This window comes from Geospiza fortis, unplaced genomic scaffold (assembly GCF_000277835.1).
Source record: "Geospiza fortis unplaced genomic scaffold, GeoFor_1.0 scaffold95, whole genome shotgun sequence".
NCBI classification, from domain to species: domain Eukaryota; kingdom Metazoa; phylum Chordata; class Aves; order Passeriformes; family Thraupidae; genus Geospiza; species Geospiza fortis.
Window position 1 is genome coordinate 1,253,554 of NW_005054333.1, and position 24,102 is coordinate 1,277,655.

General features: G+C 38.2%; 1 protein-coding gene across 3 annotated transcripts in view; it reads left to right on the forward strand.

Annotated features, from left to right (window-relative positions):
• The window catches only part of TBC1D5 (TBC1 domain family member 5), a 286,443-nt gene that overhangs the window by 253,991 nt on the left and 8,350 nt on the right, over positions 1 to 24,102 (forward strand). For all 3 annotated transcript variants that reach the window (XM_031057620.1, XM_014307329.2, XM_031057619.1), the window contains 3 exons: positions 7,110 to 7,209; positions 20,702 to 20,781; positions 21,538 to 21,714. In XM_031057620.1, the coding sequence (XP_030913480.1) occupies positions 7,110 to 7,209; positions 20,702 to 20,781; positions 21,538 to 21,714 (357 nt within the window). The remainder of the gene's footprint in view (positions 1 to 7,109; positions 7,210 to 20,701; positions 20,782 to 21,537; positions 21,715 to 24,102) is intronic.

Here is a 24,102-nt window from a genome sequence, read left to right on the forward strand (position 1 = left end):
AACAAAAAACCCCTCACCACCTCGAGCTCAGGACATTACTGCTGTTCAAATCTGTATAGTCTGGAGAAGTATTCTGGGCAGTACTGTTCCATGTTTATGTCGTGACACTCTGTTTTCTCCATACTTCACCCAACTGAGCATCATTGACCAGCATCAGAACAGACCCCAGGAAGATTGAGCTTTTCTGCCAGCTCAGTTCTGTCACTGGTTTGGGTTTTTTTTATGTTTTAAATTTCAGCATTAGTGCTTAAATACCTTTAAATACTCTTTTCTTTGAAGATAGTTTCTTTTCCACAGCACTTAGCACTTGATGGTGCTGCCAAGTTAATTCTTATTCAAGACTCAAATTTAAGATGAATGGAATTCTGCCATTCTGAGCATTCATGAATGAAATGCTTGGACATGCATTGTTGTAAGCTTTCACAACAGAGTTTGCTTTTCCTTGAATTTTCTACTTGGGTTAAACACATAAAAGTACAATTTTTCTTTCATCTCCTGAATAGCAAGACTGAAAACTAAATGGTATTGTCAAAGAAAGGCATTACAGTCCTGATTTTCCATGTTTGTTTTGCCTGTTTTCCATAATTCTGTGTTAAGCTACATGTCATATATTTGGGAGAAAATTTGTTTAAACTGATAAAAGCAATTTTAAGAAAGAGTGACTTCCTTCCAAAACTGTAGGTCATCAGACCTTGTAAAGGATACCCAATTCCAGTGCCCTTACCCAGGTCTGCAAACCATATTGCAGCATGTAAAGGCATGAGCTGTAAAAGGATAGTATTACAATGCCAAAAGTGTAAAAGTTTCTGTTCTTGACTATACTGACCACTTTCCTTTTTTTTTTTTTCCTGATGCAGTAAAATTTGATGGAAAATGGGGCATGGGAAAGCATCACTGATCTCATTATGAGCTCAGGAGAAAAGGAAGGATATAAAAATTTATTTCCATAGCTCTCTTTGTAAAGGTGAGAAGATAGATGAAAGGAAGGGTAATAAAAACAGAAGAAAAAGCTTTGGACAAATGGAGAGTACCAGAACTGTATAGACTGGAGGGGAAATAGCAAAGAAATGTCAAAAAATTAATCGTAAAGGAATTAGTTCTCATGGCAAAAGAAAAAAAAAGGAAATGTAACCATATAAGCAAAGTTCTATATGTGGATAAGAAGAAAGAGAAATATGAGAAACACAAATGTAAGTCAATTTTTTTGCAGATTCAGTCTTGCAAAACTAGGAAAATAGTCAAGAGATGTGTATATGAAGGCGCTCAAATAGAATCTTGATTTGACTGGATACATAAATTCTAGCCTGCTTAATATTGTTAATGAAATGTAAATCAATGTAGTATGACAAGTAAATTACTTCCTTTTCATTCTCCTGTTAAATTCCAGATGTTAATGGTTATCTGTGAGGTTTTACATCATCTGCAAGGTTGAAGGTGTGTCATAGTTTTTTGAGTACCCCGGAGCTGAATTTTCAGAAAGTATTAAGTTGTTTTTCTGCAAGATTGCATACGTCAATTTGCAGATCTTGGTCTCCCATGTCTGATGCAGTGATTCCTTAGTTTGATTTACTGCTTGATTTGCTTCTCTTCCTCATAATGCAGCTCCCAATATTAGAAAATATTGAGCTTTATAGAACATGTTGTTTGGTAAATTGACACTGATTTTGTATTTTGGTTGAATGAGTTGGAATCATTCACGTGTTTCTGGTGCTGTGTGTGTCAGACCAACTGAAGGGGCAGTTTCAGCTGACAGGTTGGTCCAGACCATACTGGACTTTTGACTTAGGTTTGGCCTGTTTGAAGAATTTATAAGTCTCTATTCATGCATAAGAGAGGTCAAATCAGCACTGCTATATGTACACAAAATAAAAATGGTATCCAGGCTACTCATTTTGCTAGCACAATGAAAAGCTGTACTTAGAGAAAAGTGCAGTGTATATGAGAGCATCTGCACTATGCTGGCCATAGATCAGTTGTTTCATCTAGTACTGCTAAAGAATTTGACATTAGAATACTGAAAAAGGTCATTTTTCCTGAGGGGATTTATGATTTAGCTGCTTACCTGTACAGAGCAATCTTTGAAAGGTATTGTGAAAAGATTAGTCTTAGAAATGTTGTATAGAAGAGACTTCTGCTTATGCTGCTACTTGGAATAAGACAATCACTAGCATTGGGTCAGGTCAGTGACTTTGAATAGGAACTACCTCCTCTGTAACCTCTTCCAGTGCTGCACTGCTCCTCTAATGAAGAATATTTTTCTAATGACCAGTTTGAACCTTCCAAGGGGCAGTTTTGGGCCATAGTGCCTTCTGTATCATCTGTGAGGAGTCTGATTCCATCATCTTTGTCACTTCACATACTTACAGGCTCCCAGCAGCTCCCCCTTGAGCTCCTCTTCACCAAGATAAACAGGCACTGCTCCTTCAGCGTCTCTTCCAGACCTGTAGCCTTCCCAGCAGCCCTGCACTGAGTCCTCTCCAGTTTCTCAATGTCTTTGAACTGAACAAAGTGTTATTAAAGGCGAGGGCTCACCAGCACTGAGTAGAAAGGGGTGTAATGACTTTCCTGGATCTGCTGACCACATTGCTCATAATGTAGCAACTGTTTGCATTATTCATGATAAGAGAACTTATCTCTTAGTGGCTCAACAGCCACTCTAGCCTCCATATCCTTTTCTGCAGATCTGAAACAAAAAAAAAGTTCCTTCCCTGTCTGCAATGGTGCATTGGGATTTTTCTTCTCAGGTGCAGAATTTTGTGCTTACAAAAATTTCTAAAACAGAAACCTCAGAAAGGCTTCTCTTGCCTAGGCTTCCTGTGTCTCATGGTGTTTGTGAGTTGAAGTTCCACCAGTCAGAACAGCAGCCACACATCCCAATTTTGTATCATCTGAAAATCTACTGAGTGTACATTCTGTCTCCTTGTCTGGGCTATTGATGAAGATACCGAACAGTGTCTTCATAACAGTCCATTTGTTACTGTCTCATTTCCAAACATCAACTGGACATCAAACTATTGACTCTGTTCTTTAAGCTTGGGATTCTGAACAATCTGGCCTACCTACAGTCCTTTCGATAAGCCCATACTTCATCTTATTATAAGTGACAACAATTTTGGAAATGTGTCAAAAGCCTAACTACAGTAAAACTCCATTGCATTCACTTCCCTCCCTTCATCTGCATGCCCAGTCATTTTGTCATAGTGGGCAGCCAGGTTGGTCAAGCATGATTTGCTCTTGGTAAATCCTTGTTGACTTTTCTTGATTATTGTCTTGTCCTTTACATGTTGGATATTGATTCCAAGAGGACATGCTCCGCGATTTTTCCAAGGACTAAGGTGAGGCCAACCTTTGTATGGTTCCTTAGATACCCCACCTGACTCTTGTTCAGTATGTGTGTAAAATTAACCTTTCTGCAGTCATCAAGGATGTTCTGTAATAGCAGTGATTTTTCACAGGTGGTAGCCAGTGGAGTTGCAATCACCCTGTCAGTTTTTTCAGCACCTATAAGTATGGGACCCATGTGTTTGAACACACATTCCTTCTTCGGCTATTCCCCAGCCTATGCCCTTCCCCACTCCATAGCTATTCCTCTCCTTCCCAAACAGTACATGTGGGGGTCTGGGAACAGAGTTGGCCTAAGAAATGAAATGCAAAAATGGATTCAAGTGCTGCAGCCTTTTCTGTACCACGTGTCATTGTCTTATCTCCCTTTGTTAGCAATAGACCATTTTTCTTGAATGTTCTTTTGCTGCTCTGCATACTTATAAGATTACTTCTTGTTACCCCTTGATGTCCCCCATTAATTTTTGCTCCAGATGGGGTTTTGTCCTTCCTAGTTTTGTTCATGTGCCCAAACAATGATTGTGTGCTTGTCCTTTGTTTCCTGCCATTGTTTCCACACATGTGCTCTCGATTTCCACCATTTCCACCTCCATATGTGCTTTTCCCATTTCAGTTCATTAGGAAGCTTGTTACTCAGCTGAGTGGACCTTCTGCCTACCTTGTCTGTATGTGCCTATTCCTCATGTATATCTGGGTTAAGTCCCTGTTCTGTGGCAAAGTCCTCCCCTCCCTCTAGATTAGCAAGTCTGTTCACAAAGATTTCTTCCCCATCTTTGCCAGGTAGACCTGTTCTCTAAGTTGTCTGTCCTCATCAAACTGGGAGCAACAAGCAAAATAGTTGAAACCCAGCTAATGCCAGCAAGTATGTAAACATATGTGGCCTCCCTGGTATACACCTGCTGCTCTCCAGGCTTTTCCCTTTTGCCATAGGATTGAAGAGAAACATCAGAGGGGTTCCTGTCCCCTTCACCCTTGCTCAGGAGCCCTACAGTCACTTTTGAACTAAAATGATTTTACATCACCCTGTCTTTGGTGAATGCATGAATAAGCAGGAAAAAAGTCAGAACATTAGGTGACCCCAAACAGTCTTTTGTAACACTGCAAACGAAGGCTACAAACAAGCAAAAAACCTCCCTAGGTGACAAGTCAGGCTTGAAGAGTCACCAGCCACACACTGTCACTTTGTCACATCACTTTCCCTTGGTAGTGCTCTGATAAAGTGTCCAACCTGAATTCTTCCTCTGAGGGAGCATGTTCTTATCCTTCTGCTGCCAGAAGTCACAAGTTCACAGTTCTGTCCCTCGTACCAGTGTATGCCTTCTTCCCACTGTATCTTGCCTCAGTTGCACCTTTCCTGTCTGTTGCATAAAGTTTAACACCTGGAAAGATCTTGTCAATCACCTGTCAGTCACCCCAATGCAATAAACACACCTGCCTCTTCTTACAACTCCTCACCTGCTGCTGTGTAACCACAACAGAGCAAAGCCCCCATCAGGGAGCTCACTCTCAGAGTCTACACAGAGGTTGTTACAGCACCGCTGGTGACAGCAGAGGTGGAGATTACATCTTGTAGCAAGTCATCACCATTTGGGTGTTGTCTAATTGTGCAAACAGCCCTGGGTCTCTTGTGTGTCAAGTGCCAAGTTCACTGTCTTGCCTGTTTGCCCATCCCACTGCCAGCACTCCTTGGTGCCCTTCCCACAGTTGCCAAATAAGTCAGGAGCTCCAAGTTCATTTAGCCTTGTGCAAGATTTCCCGCTTGGAAAGGAGACCTCTTGCACTGTCTGTGACTTCCTGACCACAGCTCCCTGCTTTGTGCCTGCTGAGTCTGCTGAACAGTGCTCCTCCCCATGCTGGTTCCCAGCAAGCGGAAAGAACAGGGGACGTAGTTTAATCAGCACTGCTCTCGCTTGCCAAGAGAAGAGGTACTGTTGTATAACTGAAAAGGTCAGTTTCAGACTCTGTTTGGATGGATTCAGCTGTCCAAAAGCATTTCAAGATCAATTTACTGCAGTTCTTACCTACAAATAAGAAAAAAATAGTCTAGGAGACATGGAAATATTTATTACAAGAAGTTAAATTTTCTTATTCACCTGTAGGAGATAAACTGGGGTTCAATTACTGGCTAATGATTTTAGAATTTGATTGTGTTATTTTTGTAGAAATACTCAAATATTTTCACTTTTCCCTATCTTACGGCTGCACTTTCAGTGCCAGTGGTAGTTTAAAATTTATGGTAGATTATTTCTTGCAGTCAATAGCTGTTTGTACTAGAAATGGTCTTCTGCAGGAACATCTCTTGAATAGAAATGTCAATGCAGATGTGCTCGTACAGGCCGTGACAGAACTGCAGACTTTGAATGAGGTCACTCAGCAATTCTAAATTGGCAAAAATCCCTTTTTGGTCTAAGTGGTCTAAGTATGAGGATAAGAAGAAAAAGGTGAGAGTATATAATTTTAAGAAATAGCAAGGAAAAAATATTTCATATCTATTAGGTGCAAGGGAAAATCTTGTAGGCAAAAAGTGATAAAGTGATAATACTACAGTTACATTGCTTTTTATTCATCAATTGCTTTTGAATTTATGATATATTAGTGCAAAGTTTCCTTTACTTTGTTCTGACTTGGTTTCTGGTGGAGATTAAGATCACTTATACCTTTAAATCAAGACTGACATTCTATTTATTCTTGCTGATCAGTTTTGGGGTTTTTTTTCATTTGAAAAGTAATTCACTCTCTAATGCTCAGTGATCTCCATCAAACAAGACTGTGATAGAACTGCAAAGCTCCAAAGAAAAACAGGAGGCTAAAAAGTTACTTTGGCTTTCTCTGAATATCTTTAATTCAATTGCATACTTAAACAAAAGCCTGCTTAATACTGCTTGTGACTTAGCTTTGAAGGAATTTTTCCAAAGGAGTGGTGGCCTTCCTCTGTAATATGGTCTTCAAAGTCAAGCCTGGATGGATTTGTAAACCAGCAAACAAAGACATTCAAAGAGGAATTCTTAGCTGAGGTAGTTCCCATTGCATTGACAGGGCATGTATCCATGGCTGGATACTAATGCTTCTCTTGGGCTTTAAAATCAATTTTTAATTCCTATTTTAAATTATACTTGATGCATATTTTTTTAACCTTAACTTGGTAATTTAGAGTAGCTGCTTTACACTATGTGTGTTAAAAATAGTTTTCACTTTAATATTATGTATGATGGTGTCTGAAAGTGAAGTTGCTGTGAAGACAAGTGTAGGGATTAAATAGAGATAGAGGATGATGGATGATTACAAAAATAAATGTGCCAAAATATATAGCAGTAATGCATCCTTGAGATGCAATACTAGGTCTCATAAAATATGTCTCTTGAAATTCAAAATAAAAAAAGGGTTTCAAAGGAATAGCTGAGGAAGTTACTCTAAAAGAAATCAAAATTTTTCACATTTGGTGGGTTTTTTCAGCCAATGCTGTGGTACTGTGTTTGCACAAGTGAAACCAGGTAACTGGTCTATAAAAGAATCCTGAATCATTAACCTTTCTGAGGTCAATGTAGATAGATTTTTATTTAATTCCTTAGGAAAAGAAAAAGAGTAGTACTATTAAACACTGAGAGATTAAAACCAAACCCTATTTCCATGAAGTGACAAAATTTTCCAAGAACAAAGGAATAGAAAATGTTAAAAGAGGTCTAAGCATGTCAAGCATTAACCTACTACTTTTAGTCTGCATTATAGAAATTTTGGGGGTTTTAATGCTAAAAATATCTTCATTGTAGGAGGAAGAATTAGAGGCCCAGATTTCATTCCTACAAGGACAGCTAAATGATTTGGAAGCCATGTGTAAATATTGTGCAAAGATGATGAACACGCATCTTGGTAAGTGCAGTACCTTGAATTAACCTGTAAACCTTTGCAAAGGCTCTTTCAGTGTTTGTATTAGAACTAAAACAATATTTATGTAGTACAGTGCATATTATTTTATAAGCCATGATAAAGATCGAATTGATGTACTCAGTTATTCTATCAGATGCTGCCAGCCTCTGTATCTTTATTCTGTCACACTTTTAAACGTGGGAGTAGGATAGCCACTGATGATACTAATAAGAAGCACATATGTCTTTGATTTCTTGTATTATAAGAGACTTGTTGGAGCTCAAACCATGTGAACTTACAGACTGGAAGTCCACTTGCAGTTCAACAGTCCCACAGTGATACTTAATGTGTGTAGTGATAGTTGTATAATATTCATATACTTCCATTAAATGTAACATTTTTATAATCTATGATTACCTTTGATATGTTAAAATGTTACTGTAGGCTGGATAGTTTTATATTTTTCTCAGAACAGAAGAAATATAGTAAGATAAAAGTCAATACACTGGGAACAGAATCCACAAATACTCCAGTCTGAAATTCTGCCTACATATTGCCAAGACAAATCTTAGAAGAGAAAGTAAACAAAAAAAATTCTCACATCAAGCATAAATATTTTTAACCAAGTTTTGATAACAGTGGTGGTTTTAAACTATGTTGAGCTGAACTCTAAATGTTGGTGTATTTAGTTATGTGGAAAAGCACCATTATTGAGAAATCAGGGGGAAACTGCAATAATTTTAAGATTTATTTATGGCCTGCAATATTTGAGCAAAGTAAATTAAAGTTGAAGATTTCAGTAGTTAGAACTAAGCATGTGATATCTAAGTTTGTCAGGCCAGAAAGTTCAAATGTGAAAACCATATTGTAATTGTATTTTCTTTCATGTGGGTGTTTTACTAGCCACTGTTACAAACCTAGGAAAAGTTATAAATACTGTATTGCTTGAAAGTTGGGAATTACAGCCTTGAAAAGCCAAGTCTAAACCTCTAACCCTGACAGCTTTAGTCTGATGTATTGTATTGCTTTTGTGAAGGCACATGACTAATGATGAGATTAGAAGCAAGCAAAGGGATAAATTATTAGCTGCTGAAATGATGGGGAAAAGATTGCTGTGTCAAAAAGAAAAACTGAAGTTTCTTTCCTGTGGGAAAGAGGACAAGGAGTATTTAGCAAGGGTATCAGTTCCAAGCATAAACACTTCACCAACTATAGCTGCACCAGGAATCAGAATAAACCCAGACAAAGCTCCTTGAAGCAGTCTGCCTTTCAGCACTGGATTCATGAACTGAAACCTTATGATTGGTGATTGTATCTAGGAGTTAAATTCTTTTTCCCAAACATATTGGAAACAAAAGCATTTAGGGCCAGTGGTCTCCCAGGAGCAGTGTGGAGTGGTTTGTTACCCTCACAGGACAAGGAAAGCCATCCCACATAGTGCTTTGGCTGTGGGGTGTCTTGGGTGTATTGTGACACCCCTGCAACACTCTCAGAGCCTGCCAGCCTAGTCTCCTCCATGTCTACTCCCTGTACTTCTCCGCAATATTCCTGCATGTCTTGTCAACATCATGGACTATTAACTTTGTAAACTTGTCATATATCCTTATATCCTATAGAGATTAACAGTTACGAGTAATAAACAGCACAAGAGAGACAGAGACACCACCAACCTTCACAGCTTCTACACTTGTAGCAAATTTATGAGTTTGGGTATGCCCAAATCAGCCAGCAGATGATCCACATGAAGGCAGAAAAAAAAAAAAAAACACCACAATTCTTACTGATGTGGAAAATTCCAGCAGGATGTGCTAGAAAATGGATTCTGGATTCTCTGGTGCATCATAGAACACCCCCTGAGGAATGTCTCCAGAGTCCATACACTGCTCAGGGCTTCAGAGAAGGGCAGCAAAATAAAACCCAAGAGCATATCTGGTTATTTCTAAAGGGAAAAGTTAGCAGGGACTCCTACATCTAACTGTCCCCCAGGTATCCATTTACCCATGAAAATGGCTTTGTTTCAGAAACTGCGGAGCAGATGAGTTATATCACTCCTCTTATAAACTGTCAAACACTTAACTTCAAGGATATTACTTCTTCCTCTTGGGCTGAATTTTTCTGACTTCATCACCCAGCTATTGGCTCATGTAGCATTTTTAATAACAAAGTTGAAAATCCTCATTTAACTTACCTATATGCAGTGATAAAGTAATCTCTCAGCACTGTCTTCGCTTAGTAGAGCACTACATTTTATTTTATGTGAGTTACTTTTTAGACCAGATCATTTTTATTGTCTTCCTTTAAATTCTTCAGGATTTTCATATGTCTTTTCAAGTGGGTTAATTGTATCAGGACATGGTGTACCAGCACTGGGCCCAGGAAAGTGGTTACTTAGCGCGGGTAAGGTCATCTCTCTACTCTCCTGTGGCATTGCTCTTTTTAAACATTTGTAATGCAGCATCACATTAGGGCTCTTTGATACAGTGATAGTTTGAGGTGATAATATGTTATGACCTTTAAAATTTGGTGAACCACAGCTTTCTAAACAGAGGCATTTATCCTGGGGGTAAAATCAGGAAATGTTTATTTCTGCCTATGTTCCTTGTATTTGACAATATTAAAATTCACTTCTTGCCATTTGGCATTTTAGCTGAATAATTCAGGTAACTCTGTGATGTACTCAGTTTTCTTCTGCCCTTCTAACTGCAGGTATAACCATCATATACTTAATGGTTGTCTAAACTGTTGATAAAAACGTGCAAATTTATAAAAGCTGGGGAGTCTTACAGAACTAATTCTCTCAGCAAAGAGACAACGTTTCTGTGAATTACAAATATGTCAGTCAAGCAGTTGGGCCTGCCTTTTAAATTTAATAAAATTTAAGTGCTTATTCTTAAAAACCTTCCTTTTTTTAGATTGATGCTGTAAACCTGCCTTTTCAGACATTATTACTCAACCAATAGTCTATTTCTTGTAGAATGCATTGCATTTGCAGGTCATGTTATAACAAAACAATGTTAATTTGGGCTTATAAAAATGCATATCCAGTGATCATTTGCCACAAAATTATCACAATATCAAACAATTACAGAATATTCTTTATGTGGTTTATAATGAGACAGTTGAGGATTTTTTGGCTGTCTTTTCTCAGGTTCTTTCCCTTACAAGGGGAATCCAGATGACAGTCGGATGCAGTTACTTCATTACAAAGATGATGTGTTGTAGCTGAGAAAATATCAAAATAACCATGAAATTATCTATACTGTTTTGAATATGAGGGACAGAATGGCAGTTTTTATTTTGTTCATATGTTCAGAGATGCTTTCATTAAATGTTTATCTCCTTCTGTAAATAAACCCCATAGTCTACAACATGGCAACGACATAATTAACTGCTTGTAATATCGGGGCATGTTACCATGGCAATGAATGATGGTTCTGAAATATTGCTACTTAGTGCTATGGGTAGAAATTAGAAATATGGGGTTCATTATTAAAATGGAGGAAAGTAATTTTGTGATCTTGTTCTCCATCTTAGGGCTGTGCATTAGAAAGATCTTTACTTTTCTTCCCTCTCTCCCTTAACCACTGGAGTACTGCTCAGGGGAAATTCCTTTTAACACCTCCAAGGATAAATGTCAAAATTTAGGTATGTAAAATGGCAATACAGGGAAGCAGATTTTGCTGTTTCTCCCACCTGTTTTCACAAGCTTGTCATAGCTTTCAAAAAAAGAAAAAATCCTGTGTTCAATTTTTCATTATTGAAATGAAGGTACATCCAAACTTGTAAACCTGTCATGTGGCTTTGTTCACAAAATAAATGCAGAATATTACTCAGCTCGTAGTGAAAAAATATAGTTGTCGTAGCTATCACTGCTCCAGCATCATCACAGATACAGTTTCTTGGTGTTACTTTTTCACAAGCACTAGCCTTTTTCAGGAAATAATACTGTCACTGGTGATTTCAGAAATATGGTAAAATTCTTAAGCATTTTTCCTTCTGAGAGATACTCTACTGTTAGTGCACATAAATTCCTCAAGGCTCAATGATTCAGAAAGCTGTAATACACCATTTAAGTATTACAATTTTATTACCTGTCATAATGCTACTTCTTTTTTGAAGAATTTTGATTGTTTCCTCCTTTCTTGCACTATGTGAAAATAAAAGCATCAAGCTAGCAAGCACATTCAGAAAAAGATTTTTTTTCCTGGTAACTGGTAAATGTGACATCTGTATGATGTCTTAGAGTATATAATGAAAAACATGTCTAAGACATGCCCACAAACAGCATTCAGAGGGCCTTATAGTATCTGCTGGAAGATTCCTCCCTTGTCCTTCACACTGGACATGGGAATGAGTTTGAGATGTTTTTTCAACATGTCTGGAGTGTCTCAAAGAGCAAACCTTTGTTACATCCCAGGCTCAAGCCTGTTAGATGGCAGTTCAGGTGACACCAGCCAATGACACTGTCATCTGACACCATCTGCTATTCCAGTATCTTTAGGGTTTGGACCGTGTCCACACTGGCCCACAATTAAAGTGCAGCTTCTTAACAAAAAAGTGAATTAAAGCCCTGGAGAAATATCAGCCCTCCCCCTCTGTAGGCAAGTATCAATATGAGAGATTGTGGAGGTTCTATATTAACTTGACAGTTTTGTTCCAGAAAGAAAAGTGCTGAATTTCAAAGTGTTGTCTCTTTATATGGGACAGGAACCAATCCATCACCACTGTCTCAGACAGAAGAACCTACCATTTGTTTCTAACATGATTTTGGACCTCCAAGTGTGGGAAAGTTTACCAAGTAATTACATAAGTAGCACAGGAAGTCCTTCTCATGAGAAGCAATTTAAAGGAACATTGGTTCAGTATTAACTTGGATATGGAGATCTTTATATAGAAACTATTTTTTTTGATGGGCAATTTATCAGGTTATAAAAGTAGAGAAACTAAGGTCATTCCCCACTTGCTTTTGCTTAAGGGCAGCACTATGTAAATGCAGAAGGTTGCTTCCCTGGCTAGCTGAAATTCAGAAGCAATTTAGCTGCTTTCCTTCTACACAGAGCCTCAGCTAATAAACCCTGAGGATTCATACCAATTCTGCAGAGTGAGCTCACAGGGTTCTGCACAACACCCTAGAAATATGTGCGGAGGTACCCAATTATACAGAGGAAACATAAGTCTGCCTGGTTTTATTAATTTCACCTTCATACTGTTACTGCTTAACTTGAACCAGCTGCCAGAGGGAGATTCAGGTGGGTCTCAGAAATATGTTGCTCAATATCCAGGTCTTTAAATCACTTCTTGTCTTGGAGGCAACATCACAAAAACCTCTTCGGTCTGACCCACATCTAGTAAAGCATCATGGCTTCACTAAGCCAAAGCAAATAAATCCTTCTCTGAGCTTCCCATCCAGGGCTGTTGGCTTTTGCTAGTGGTGCATTTTCCAATTTCACTCCTGCTATCCGTAATATGTTGCTATGTCCTTCACCAGTATTTCAATACATCTCTGCCCTTCCATTGTGGATTATGGAAGGGACGCGGAAAAAGTGAAGTTTTCATCTCACATCCTTCTAAACACCACCAGCATCCTGCCTTTGGAATGGCATGTCAGCTTTCAGCTTTCATAGGTAGCCTGTAAAAAACTGCATGTATTTACAAAATGCCCAGAAATTACGTCATCATGGTAACAAGAAAAATTAAAACCAATCTTTTGAGAGTTTTGTGGATGGGATCACAGGACATCCCTGCCACAAACATCAAGTAGTGCTGGCACTTGTATACTCACTAGCACTTCCTGACATCTTCCAGACAAATATTACTTGGAAGACTTATTAAAAACAGTTCAAAGCCACCTTTTCACTGTGATTATTGCAAGCACCATGAGCAAGGAAGAAAAAAATACTAAAATAAAGAAATAGAAACTTACAGGATATAGCTGCTAATATAATTTTAGTTGTTGTGTGAAATAGTACTTTTAAAGGTTTAATTAGACTGATTTGATTCCTTCCTCTTTTATCAGTCAGTGCAATTGTTATAAGGATCTATTTTATTTTAAGGATCATTTACAATGGAGAAAGGAGAGGAGGAAGTTGATTTAATGCTCAGTATTTAGGGATTGACGTACTGCCCAATATAGATCTGGACACGGTGCTTGTTAAATGTGCAAGATAGTACTGAATTCTTGCTTTATGTTCATGTGATGAGATGAAAGGTTATGACATTTCCGTAAAATTAAATGGAAATTATTTTGCTGCCCTGTGCTGAAATGAAATACTTCCGCATTTGTTGAGGAAGTAAATGCATTAAATGAGTTCTCTTATGCTTGGGACATAAATAAAATAATCCATGGTTTATACATCCAGTGTGATTAGAAATGCTATCAATATAAAAGGCCACATCAAACACAGGCCCATGAGTCTAAGGGATTGCTGTATTTGGTTCAGAATAATGGTGTAAAATAACCTACAAAAACAGCATATAAAGAAAGAACATTAGCAAATTTATTAAATCAAATGTAGGAATGCTTACTGGGAAATGAGTATTTGTTGTATAGCATAGTATACAACAAATATTTGTTGTACAGACTTACTTTCAGACTGTCACTTCTGGTCATTTTACAGATACATATATTATATATATATTTTTTTTTTTAACATATGAAGAATAAAAGTGTAATTCTTCATTTTCCATGGATTTTAACCACCTTTGTGTCACTTAAGGGTAGCTTTTAAGGTCAGAAACAACTGGTTCAACTCAGAGCGAGCCTCCTTTCTTTCTATAGCAACTGTGCCAGTCCTGAAAGTCCAGCTGTGGTAGGCACCTACAGATGCTTTCATCCCAGTAGTCTGACTGAAAAGGAGATTAAAATAATGAAGCTTACACAGCCCCTCATTACCTGGTTAACAGCTTTCCTTGCAACTTTCAGTGGATTCCCGTTGCTTCCTCCCTGCTGCTCAGCGAGCGTCTCTCTTATACTGAAGTACACTGGCAAGCCACCCTTTCCTTTCCTTTCCTTTCCTTTCCTTTCCTTTCCTTTCCTTTCCTTTCCTTTCCTTTCCTTTCCTTTCCTTTCCTTTCCTTTCCTTTCCTTTCCTTTCCTTTCCTTTCCTTTCCTTTCCTTTCCTTTCCTTTCCTTTCCTTTCCTTTCCTTTCCTTTCCTTTCCTTTCCTTTCCTTTCCTTTCCTTTCCTTTCCTTTCCCTTTCCTTTCCTCTGTTTCTCTTAGGTGTTGGTTTCTCTTCCAGCTTTAAGGAAGTAAAACCTTAGCAGAAGCAAAATTGTTGTAGGACTAAATTGTTGGTTTCCCCATTATTTCCATAAATACACAGATGTAAGGTATATGCTAAGCATAATCTGCTTACTGTGTGTAAATTAAAGTTCACAGCTAAGAATTGATTGTATCTTTGAGCAATAGATGGACAAAATTACTTCATTACCCTACCAGTCTCCTTCTTTGTACATCTGCAGTTCTGTGCCCTGCTATGGGTTGATGATTGGTAACTTTTTACTACTGTTTCTATGATGTCACAAGCATTACCACACTTCAAATATTGAAGTGTTGGTGCTCTGCACAACACGTGCATCAGAAGTATAAATACATCACTTATATTCAACACTGTATAAATAATTTATATTCAAATGAATGACATGAAGAATGCAGTGTTTCACAGATAATTTCAGATTTTTAGGATCTCAAGTTCTTTAAGACTCAAATGTTGCTAAGTGGTGTTTTTAATATAACGTGTGATTGTTACTAGAAGTGTTGGCATTCACAGTGAGGTAAATGAAAGGCTACTTAGCAGTGTTGCCTTCATCAACACTTAGATCACAAACACTGTTGTTTCAGAATGGAATTTAACTCCTCTCATTTGTATTTTTAATGCTGGAAGGAAAATGCAGTAGTTGGAAACATCCTGAGTTGCATTATTAAACAGCAATATCACTATGCCATACAGCATAGTCTTTCTAGAAAGGCCACAAAGCAGTGTTAAGGTCTAGGGTTCATTTTTGTGCTCATCAGACCAAGTTCAGGTAGGAAAACAGTATTTATTATGACAAGGAAGAAGGACTGATTATCAGAAGCTAAAGTCCCAGTTTGTCCTCCTAGCCCCTTAATGTACTTGAGAAGGCAGTCTTGCTGTCACTAGTATATTGCAAAGGGAACGTTGGAAACATTTTCTGTAAACCCTGATTTCATAAAGACAATCATACAACAGTACTGAAATATGAGTCCGGAGAGTTGGCTGTGCCTTGACATGTATAGGAACACTTTTGGCTTTTCTGTTTCGGAAAAATAAAGAGGTGTAGTAATACCCTCAGTTCTCTCCTTGCTCCTGCCTACGATGGAAGTGGGAAGGTACTTCTGCATTCTGAGTTTGAGCTCTCTTCTCAGTAGTGAAAACAAGGGTGAAAAAAGTCGATTTAACATGATTGTGGCCCTGTTACTTGTTCACAAGTCATTGATCAGGAGCTAGTAGTAGAAAAGCAGCTTTCGTAATACAGCTTGCAGCTATTTTGAGTTAGCTCCCCTCAGCAGGAGTCATCTTCCTGGAAAGGCCCCACGGAGACCAGCTTAAAATAGAAATCATTAGGAGGGAGATGTGCTGCTAAAGCAGCAGTGAGAAAAAACAAAACCTCAGAGAAGTTTGGTTTTCTCTGCGTCCATCTGATTTTACGTCAAGTGTGCTTTGTGCCTTCATCTGGCAGGGTGTTTGTCTCCCACCTCCTCAGTGGAAGGGAAGGGGTGCAGATTTGTCTTCTGGATGGATGGACTTGAAGAGATGCCTGAGGGGACCTTGTCTACAGCAGACAAGTTTTCCCATTAATTTAGTGCAGCTCTGGTTGGGTGGTTGGGTTTCTTGCAAAATCTGTATTGAATGCAAGCAAAATTTTCAGTGCAAGTTACTTTATTTAATAAGTCTCTAAAATAATTATGCCAAGCCTAACAGCTTTTCCACACTCAGAGGGATGTTTTGAATAGCCCCTTTCCCTGGCCTGGGAATTCAGGCAGTGACTGCTCACACCATCATGCAATATAGAGCATTTCAATCATCAGAGAGCATAAGCTTTATCTAATTTTCCTGCTAGAAGCTGCTGTGGATGTTTTTCCTCTTTCATTGCTATAGATAGCATGTCTTCAGTTTAAAATTTAGCAATTAATTTAGGGGAAGGGAATAGAAATTGTGATTTTTTAAAGTACTTCTACACTGAGTGTGCATGTGAAGTGATTCACAATTTGCCATAACTGTAAGAGCAAGAAATAAAAAATATATTTCATCTTAATTTTTAGCTGTTTCAACTGTTGCTAATGAATTCACTACCTGCCACAATTTTCCCCCACATTTTTTAAAAAAAGAACATGAATGCAATCATTTGCATCTTCCTGGTCTGTAGTTGTAGTTGGATTTAAAGTATATCAAGACAGCTGATCACAGTTTCATTCAGGAAGTAATTATTGATTTACTGGTCTGGTATCTATCAAACTTAAACAGGTCTGCTCATTTAAGAATAAGTACACAAAATTAATTCTAATCCATTATATAAAAGTCATCCTTTGAGATGTGAATCTGGTTTGAGGGCATCCATCAAAGTGGATAATGTTGCTGACTTCTGAAGAGAACAACTGGTTTAACAGCTCTGGTATTTCTGAGGCTTAGTCAGGCTCACAGTCAGGGTATGACAGTTCATTTTGTGATAGACGTTTGTTAGCACTATTTTGAAACAAATCCAGAGTCTTGTAATAGCAGTCTGGTATCTTGTACATCTCACAGCAGTGCTCTGATCGCCAGGTGAGAAGTTGTAAAATTCGCTTTTTGTTTTCCTCTACTAAGAACTTCTTTGAATAAAGAAATACTGTCTTTTTCTGCAGAAAACAGTTGGCATCAGCTAAATGAAATCTTGAAAGAAAGAAAACAAAACAAACAAGGCAGTCAGGAATATTTGATCTTAACCTTAGTTTTCTCTGTACAATTGGATTGTGATAACTTTTGAATAACAACAGCTATCCCAGCAAATGGATATTTATAGCACAGAATCAAACTGGACTCAGTTTTGAATAATATAGAAATCACATAATCTGATTCATTGTTTCAATGGGGTTTTTTTAAAGGTAAGAAGGTGTTTTCACTTCCAATTTGACATCTGCAGGGTTTTTTAAAGATAGTTACTTTTTTATTAAAAAAAAAACAGCTGTGAGGTACTGATATACTGATATAGAGCAGCAGATTAGGAAAAAAAATCAATATGTGGCCAATTCATTCATATACATGAAGCACTTCTCTCTCACACAGCATCTCCTATGAAGGTAGAATAATTACATTATACATCTCAGCTTAAAGTAAAAGTCCTTCAGGTGAGTAATATTATATCAATATATATATCAATATAGCAGTCTTGAAATAGTATCTTTTAAAGTATTTCCAGTTGCAAGGGTGCCTTTTGAGATACAGAAAGGTAAAACAAGCATTTGTCGGCACTTGAGAGCTTGTTTTCCCTCTTGATCTCAGCAACTGACTGCCCTATGAGGTCCCCCCAGCAGTGGGAAAACCCTGGATGAGAGTCCCCCAGTGAGGATGCTGTGCCCTGACACAGCCATTCACAGGACAGCAGCTGCAGAGCACAAACCAACTTTCCTCCTATCCCTCCTCTTCTTCTCACCTCTCTTTCCAGTCCACGTGGATTTCAAAGGGGGGTCCCAGCAGAAGGATGTGATCAAGGAGGCACTCATGCAAAATCATATTGCCTGTATGCTTCAGTCATCTAAGGATTATTTTTCTTAATTCCTCCCTACTCACTAGCCAGGGAAGAAGAATGAACAGTGGCATATTTGGGTTCCACTTATTTGAAAGTTAAAAAACTTTGCATTCAAAAGAGATGAGGGCAGCAGATTAGAAGCCATGTGCAGTTCAAGGACATATTTAAGAGAAGGATTCATTGCCAATTCCACAAGGAATTCTACCTTCCTCTCATTGCCCGAGAGAAGGACAACCCAATTTATGCCTTTATGCCTCAGTTGCTGCTTATTGGCTGTATTTCCTACCTTTTTGCTCCTAAAAGTTTTTTTTCTTTTTTCCTCTGAAACTAATATTAAAATCTGGCATTAATCTTGCTAAAGTAAATATGTGGTGATACAAACATTTCTGTTAATTTTTACTATTGGGTAACTATCATATTCCATTCATAATTTTTTTTAAAAAACTTCTCAATGTACTGGCTCATCAAACACAGTTTCAGCTGTGTTTTACAGTGATGATAAATTATTTTCCTTCTTTTTTTAAATACTGATTCACAAAACATCTCTAAAGGTCAGTAATAATAGTAGAGTATTTCCACGTCATGTGGAATACCTTTCAGCTTTTGTTTTCTTGCTCTTGTTCTCTCAATTTTTTTATATTTCTTTCATTTAGTCTTCAACAGGTTGAAGGTTTGCTTTGAATTGTTATCTTGGTTCATCTGCTTGGTTCATGTGCATGCTCTAGTTTTTTAATGTATGGTTTAATTTATGTGGGGATCACACACTATGGAATACTTTCCTTTCTAATGTTGAGAAATTGAAAAGACAGTTGAATTCAGTGATTCAGGCTGTGGTCAGTCATGGCTGTCCTGCCTATGAAGGCTTTGGACTTCTGATGTTTCAAATTATGGACCTTTTAAAAGAAGGAAATCATGCATTCTTTGAAACAGTGGAAAACAGAATGTAAGTTATTATTTTATAAATAAATATTAATATATTTTACTTACCAAATTGAGGAAATAGATAATTTAGATATAAAATAAAAAAGCAAGTAAAATGTTGCAATAATTATGGATTTTCTCAATTCAAGATGCTATATATTTGCAGAAAGATCTGGTTTTTTATTATTTCTGGCCTTCATAATGCAGTGTCTTTCTCATGTAAAATTGTTCAATTGTACAACAATTTGACAATTGTACAACATTGCTGCAGGACATTGCCACTGTAGTATAGTAAATAAAGTGTGCTAAATAATGTGAGCATAGATCTCCTTGTTCAGGCGGGCTGCTTATGCAAAGCTGAGTTATGGCACCTTCACTGATACTCTTGACCTTGATCACATCACCTTGACTTTTGTCAGCTGCTGCCTTTCATGGTTCTAGACTCTTTCATTCCTTCTGTGTCTCAGATTGCTTTTTAGCGGTTCACTTAGTACTTAGGCGTGGTTCCTTTCTCCTCTTCACCCTTTCTGTTCCTCCTTTATACCCATTACTGATTTCTGGCCCCGACTCAATTTCAAACTTGTGTTTATACGCGAGTTTTAAATCTACCTCTCTGCTTCTAATCTTTCTTCTTGTTCTGTCTCCCACATCTCATTATATTGATATTTTTTCTGTAAACACAAAACTCATACCAAATTACTCGATGCTTTTACTTGAAACTTCATATTGTGTCAGAGTTGGCAGTGTCATCATATTTGTCCTTGTCAGGATCATCTGTTAACAGCAGTTGTGGCTTTTCACTGATTTGGGCCCTGAACATGCAGGATGTTGTTAAAGACAAACAAATGCAATGCAGGTGTGGATTAATTGTACAAAGCTCTAATTGTGAAGTCCATGGGATACACATACTCATGAGCAGCAAAGCATTCTTCCCAAAGGAGTGTCACTGAGGGCTTTGGGCTCAGTCTGTGTGTGTAAGACAGGAGTGGCAACGAAGGAGTATCCTGTCATTTTCAGTTGACAGATAACAATCTCGTTCTGCCAATCTGTCTCTAGGAATCCTTGCTGTTTTCTTAAAGAGTCAGAAAGCAGGAGCTGGGAGGCCAGAGAATGAAGTGAGTCTGCAGAGTTATTGGAGTGTTAGTTTCTCTGGGCTGTGTTGGAGTGTGGAATTGCCTGGGGTTGTCTTCCTGCAAACACTCTATACCAGGATAGTGAAATGCGTCCTTGAAAAACCATGCTGTGGGTATGGAAGGCAAGAGTCTCCCAAAGTGTTGGTACTGCACTGCTCCTTCTGTCAGATAAGTTTTGCTCGGGCCTGGGTCTTTTACCTAAAAGAAGAGAGTAGAAGAGGAGTTCAACTTCTTGTAGTCCTTCTATAAAGAAGAGTATTCTAGCATCCGCAGGGGCCACAGAATCAAGATGAAGATTGCTGGGCTTCTACCTAAATCTTTCCATGAGACACATCAGATTTCTCTGTTTTTGAATGTTTTCCAAAGCATTTTTAAGTTCAAAACTTAAAATGTATGTAACACAGAGGCTGGTGTGGTCTTCTAGGGGCCAGTAGTAGCCTGAGTTCCTTGGTGTACAGGGCAAACAGAAGTCCTGCAGGAGCAGAGCGTTGCTGGAGGCTTCCTGGCAGCAGTTCCAGGCTCAGGCTGGCCTCACCTCTGCAGATAATAAGGTTGTCAATCTCTAGGTTTGGATACAGAATTGTGTTTGCAGGTCACAGAAGTTTGTTTTGAAAGCATCAGTCAGCAGTAAGTAACAGCACGTTTGAGTTTATTTAGGATGTTTTCTCTCTTTATCTTTCTTTTGATGTTACAGGAAATATTCAGGAAGTCATTTTGCAAGAACGCTTGGAAAAAGAAGATGAAATTCTGGTTTCCTTGGCTGGTTTGAAGCAGGTATTACTATTGCATAGCTTAACTTTCTTGTGCTCTTCAGAGCTATTAATCCTTTCTCCTTTTTGTCTCCTGTTTATTCTTTTTGTATATTGCTGTTTTGTCTTCTTGTAGCTGTTTTACTGGTGCATCAAACCTTGTGGTGTATTTTTATTTGTAACGATAAAACTAAGCTATAAAGAGTTCAAACAATTTGCGCAGTGTTTGCTCCTGTGGAAGCTTTGGAGGCCTCAGATCAAAACTAAAGAAGTGCAACACCAAGTGCTGGACTTAAGCCATGCTATCATTTTTCTTAATGCCAGATGTACTTGGTAGACAACAACTATGCCTGTGTCCCCATTATTTCATTGTGACAGTGCTTGAATATCTTTGAATTAAAGAAAAAAATACTACCTACATAAAATGAGAATGCCACTGAGCATCTGTAGCTCTGATTATACTGCCCTCTGCTCCCTCAGAATACATTTTATGAAGAGCAATGTGACATATGTTAAACCTATAATGAGGCAGGGAGTAATCTTAACAGTTTTATTCTCTTTAGATTTCCTGCATAGTTGTTCTCCAGACTCTAACAGAAACCACATTTCTGTTATTTCTATCTTTAGCCAATATAGGTATGAATATTGACTTGCTTCCTATATTTTCAAAGCAAATATTTTGGGGCAATGGTGTATGAAAGCAGTCTGCATAGAGCTTTAGAAAATTTAGAGTTCCTCCCAGTTTTTAAGTTATATCCTTTTCTTTCCTATTCAACAACAGATCAAGGATATCCTGAAAGGTTCATTGCGTTTCAACCAGAGCCAGCTGGAAGCTGAAGAAAATGAGCAAATCACTATTGCTGATGATCATTACTGTTCCAATAACCAGAACAAGGGGGCAGGTGATGTCCTAAAGGGACCTGTCATGACAAAGCAACAGTTCATCTCAGGACAACAGGTAAAATAAAAACATCTCAAGCAGGCCATTGATGGCCTTGCATTTTTTGGAGATTACCATGTCCAGACATTACGTGGGACACACCAGCATTCCTGGTCCATATGGAGAGTGGGTTAAAAGTGTATCTCTAGCTACTGCCCTGCTCTGATTAATTATTTTTATTGTAGCCTTATGCTCCACACACAGATATTTAAGTCTAAGTGTTAGGCATTTGAGGGGAGTTCTTTAACACTCTTCAATCACAGAATCACAGCTTAATTTCCTACAAAAAATGTAAAAATTGTGGGTAAATGTTCCCATACCAAATGTTCCCACATGATTGTTCTCATTGTCCTTGTCCTCCAGGATCCCATTATGTAAGAGCTGATTAACTGCATTGCAGTGTATTCATGGCCTGTGCCAAAAAGGAAATAGCAAGGAGGTTGCTTTTACCTTCTACTTCATTGTATTGACTTTCACCTTGAATCTGTAAACAATGTTTTCACATACAAAGCATACAGTCATAGGAAAGGTTCATAGACAAAGGGCCCTCTCTGTCTAAGACTCAGTCTAACCCAAACGTGATCTTAAAAATAAGTACTTTTGTGCCTGCTCATTTCTATGTTGGAGTTCTGTGAAGTCTGCCACCCTGATGCTGATACTCACACTCATAAATCAGTGGCAGCATTATCGCCTCAAAGTCTAACTGAGTCTGCAGTCAGTTCAGTTTTGACAAGTTTACTTAGGAACTACAGGAAATATTTATTCATTTTCAAGTAATGACACAGGGTCATTTTGATTTATTACACACGATCCTCCTGAGTTAGAACCCTCTATGTTAAAAATATATATTTTAATCTTATTTTGGTATTAGAGGCAATACCGAGATTTATTTTTTTATACTCAGTAATGGTGAAGAGCAAAGCTTTGCTGGGAAGTTTTCATTTCTTGCTTCGCTGTTGTCATTACAATCACTACTTTCTGCCATAATAAAGGCACAGGTTAAACTGATACAGCATATTGGACTGTTCATATAATGGCCTCCTATTTTTGCCCTTGATCTCGTAGCTTTTTCTATTAAGTACCTTTTGTTTTCTTTCCAAAATGGTAAATAATGTTTTTTGATGATTTTTTACTTCTAGAAACTAGAAGGTAGAATGCCATCTAACATGGCAGCAAGCTGTGTGTGGTGTGGGTGTGAGAGCAGACCCTACTGATGCTGGAGAAGCCCTTACTGAGAGTCTGGTCTAAACCATGTATCATGGATGTGCTGGGACTCCTTGGGTATTGAGAGTGGAGCAGCTGAAGCCTGCTTTGCACAGATTTCTCTCCAGTGCAGATTTTCGGGGTGATGTACAATGAGGTCTGGGCTTATCCCGGTGTGTAATCAGGGTATATACATCCAGCCCCAGGAACTGGGTGACATCCATGGCTCCCACAATTTCAAGGCTGCTCATAAGTCAATTATGAGCAACGTGAGTAGAGGTTGTACAAGCTGAGCTGCTGCAGAGCATTAATGAGGCATTAGCACTGCATGGTTTATGTTTGGAGGTGCAGCACATCCATATGGATTAGCCTCCTCTCCTCTTATCTTTGGGAGCTTCCAATTATGATAATAAGCAACAGCACCTCTGATGGAAAGAAAAAGATTAGTGTTAGAAATGGTACTCCAGGAGGACTGGTGGTATCCTTACTTGACTGGGGATAGTTTGTCTGTCTGTCTAACTAGCCCCTAGTTAGTCTGTGCTGTTTCCAAGCCCTTCATCTTTAACCACCATAAAATCAAACAAAAAGAGGAGAGCTTTGGACCCCTTTTAATAAAATACGGGACAATAAAAATGTGGAATAGTGGACTGTGATATTAGACTGTTAATTGGTGGGCTCAGTTGTTGGCCCAAACCAGTCCACAGCCCAGGTTTTTAGCTCTGCTGAAGAAAGGGGGGCTGCACTGATGCCCTGGGTCATGCTGGGACTACTCACAGAGAGCTGCAGGGGGATTAAAAAACAACCACTTCTAGCTATTTTAATGCATTTCTTGCTAAATAAATTTCTACTCTATTTGCATTTTCTGTGACTTTGGTAATGCCAGTAATTCTATTTGGTGTGATTTGTACTGTAGAGATTGTTCTTTGCTGGAGTTATAGGATTATTTTCTAGGACGGCTGAAACAGTTACAGGTGTAGCTATTCTATAAATGAGATTAAAATCTGGTCTTTTGAGCCTGATTGTTATATAAGTATAAATTATTTGTCATCTTAGTTTTTTTAAAAAGTGTTCTTCCTCTTTTTTGTATCAAAATCCCTTTCTGCAAAATGAGGATAAGGATAGAGCCCTTCTTTAGAAAGGAAAGCTGCAAAATTAAAAATGCAAAAAAAAATTCAGATAAAGGCTAAAAGGAATCAAGCATTT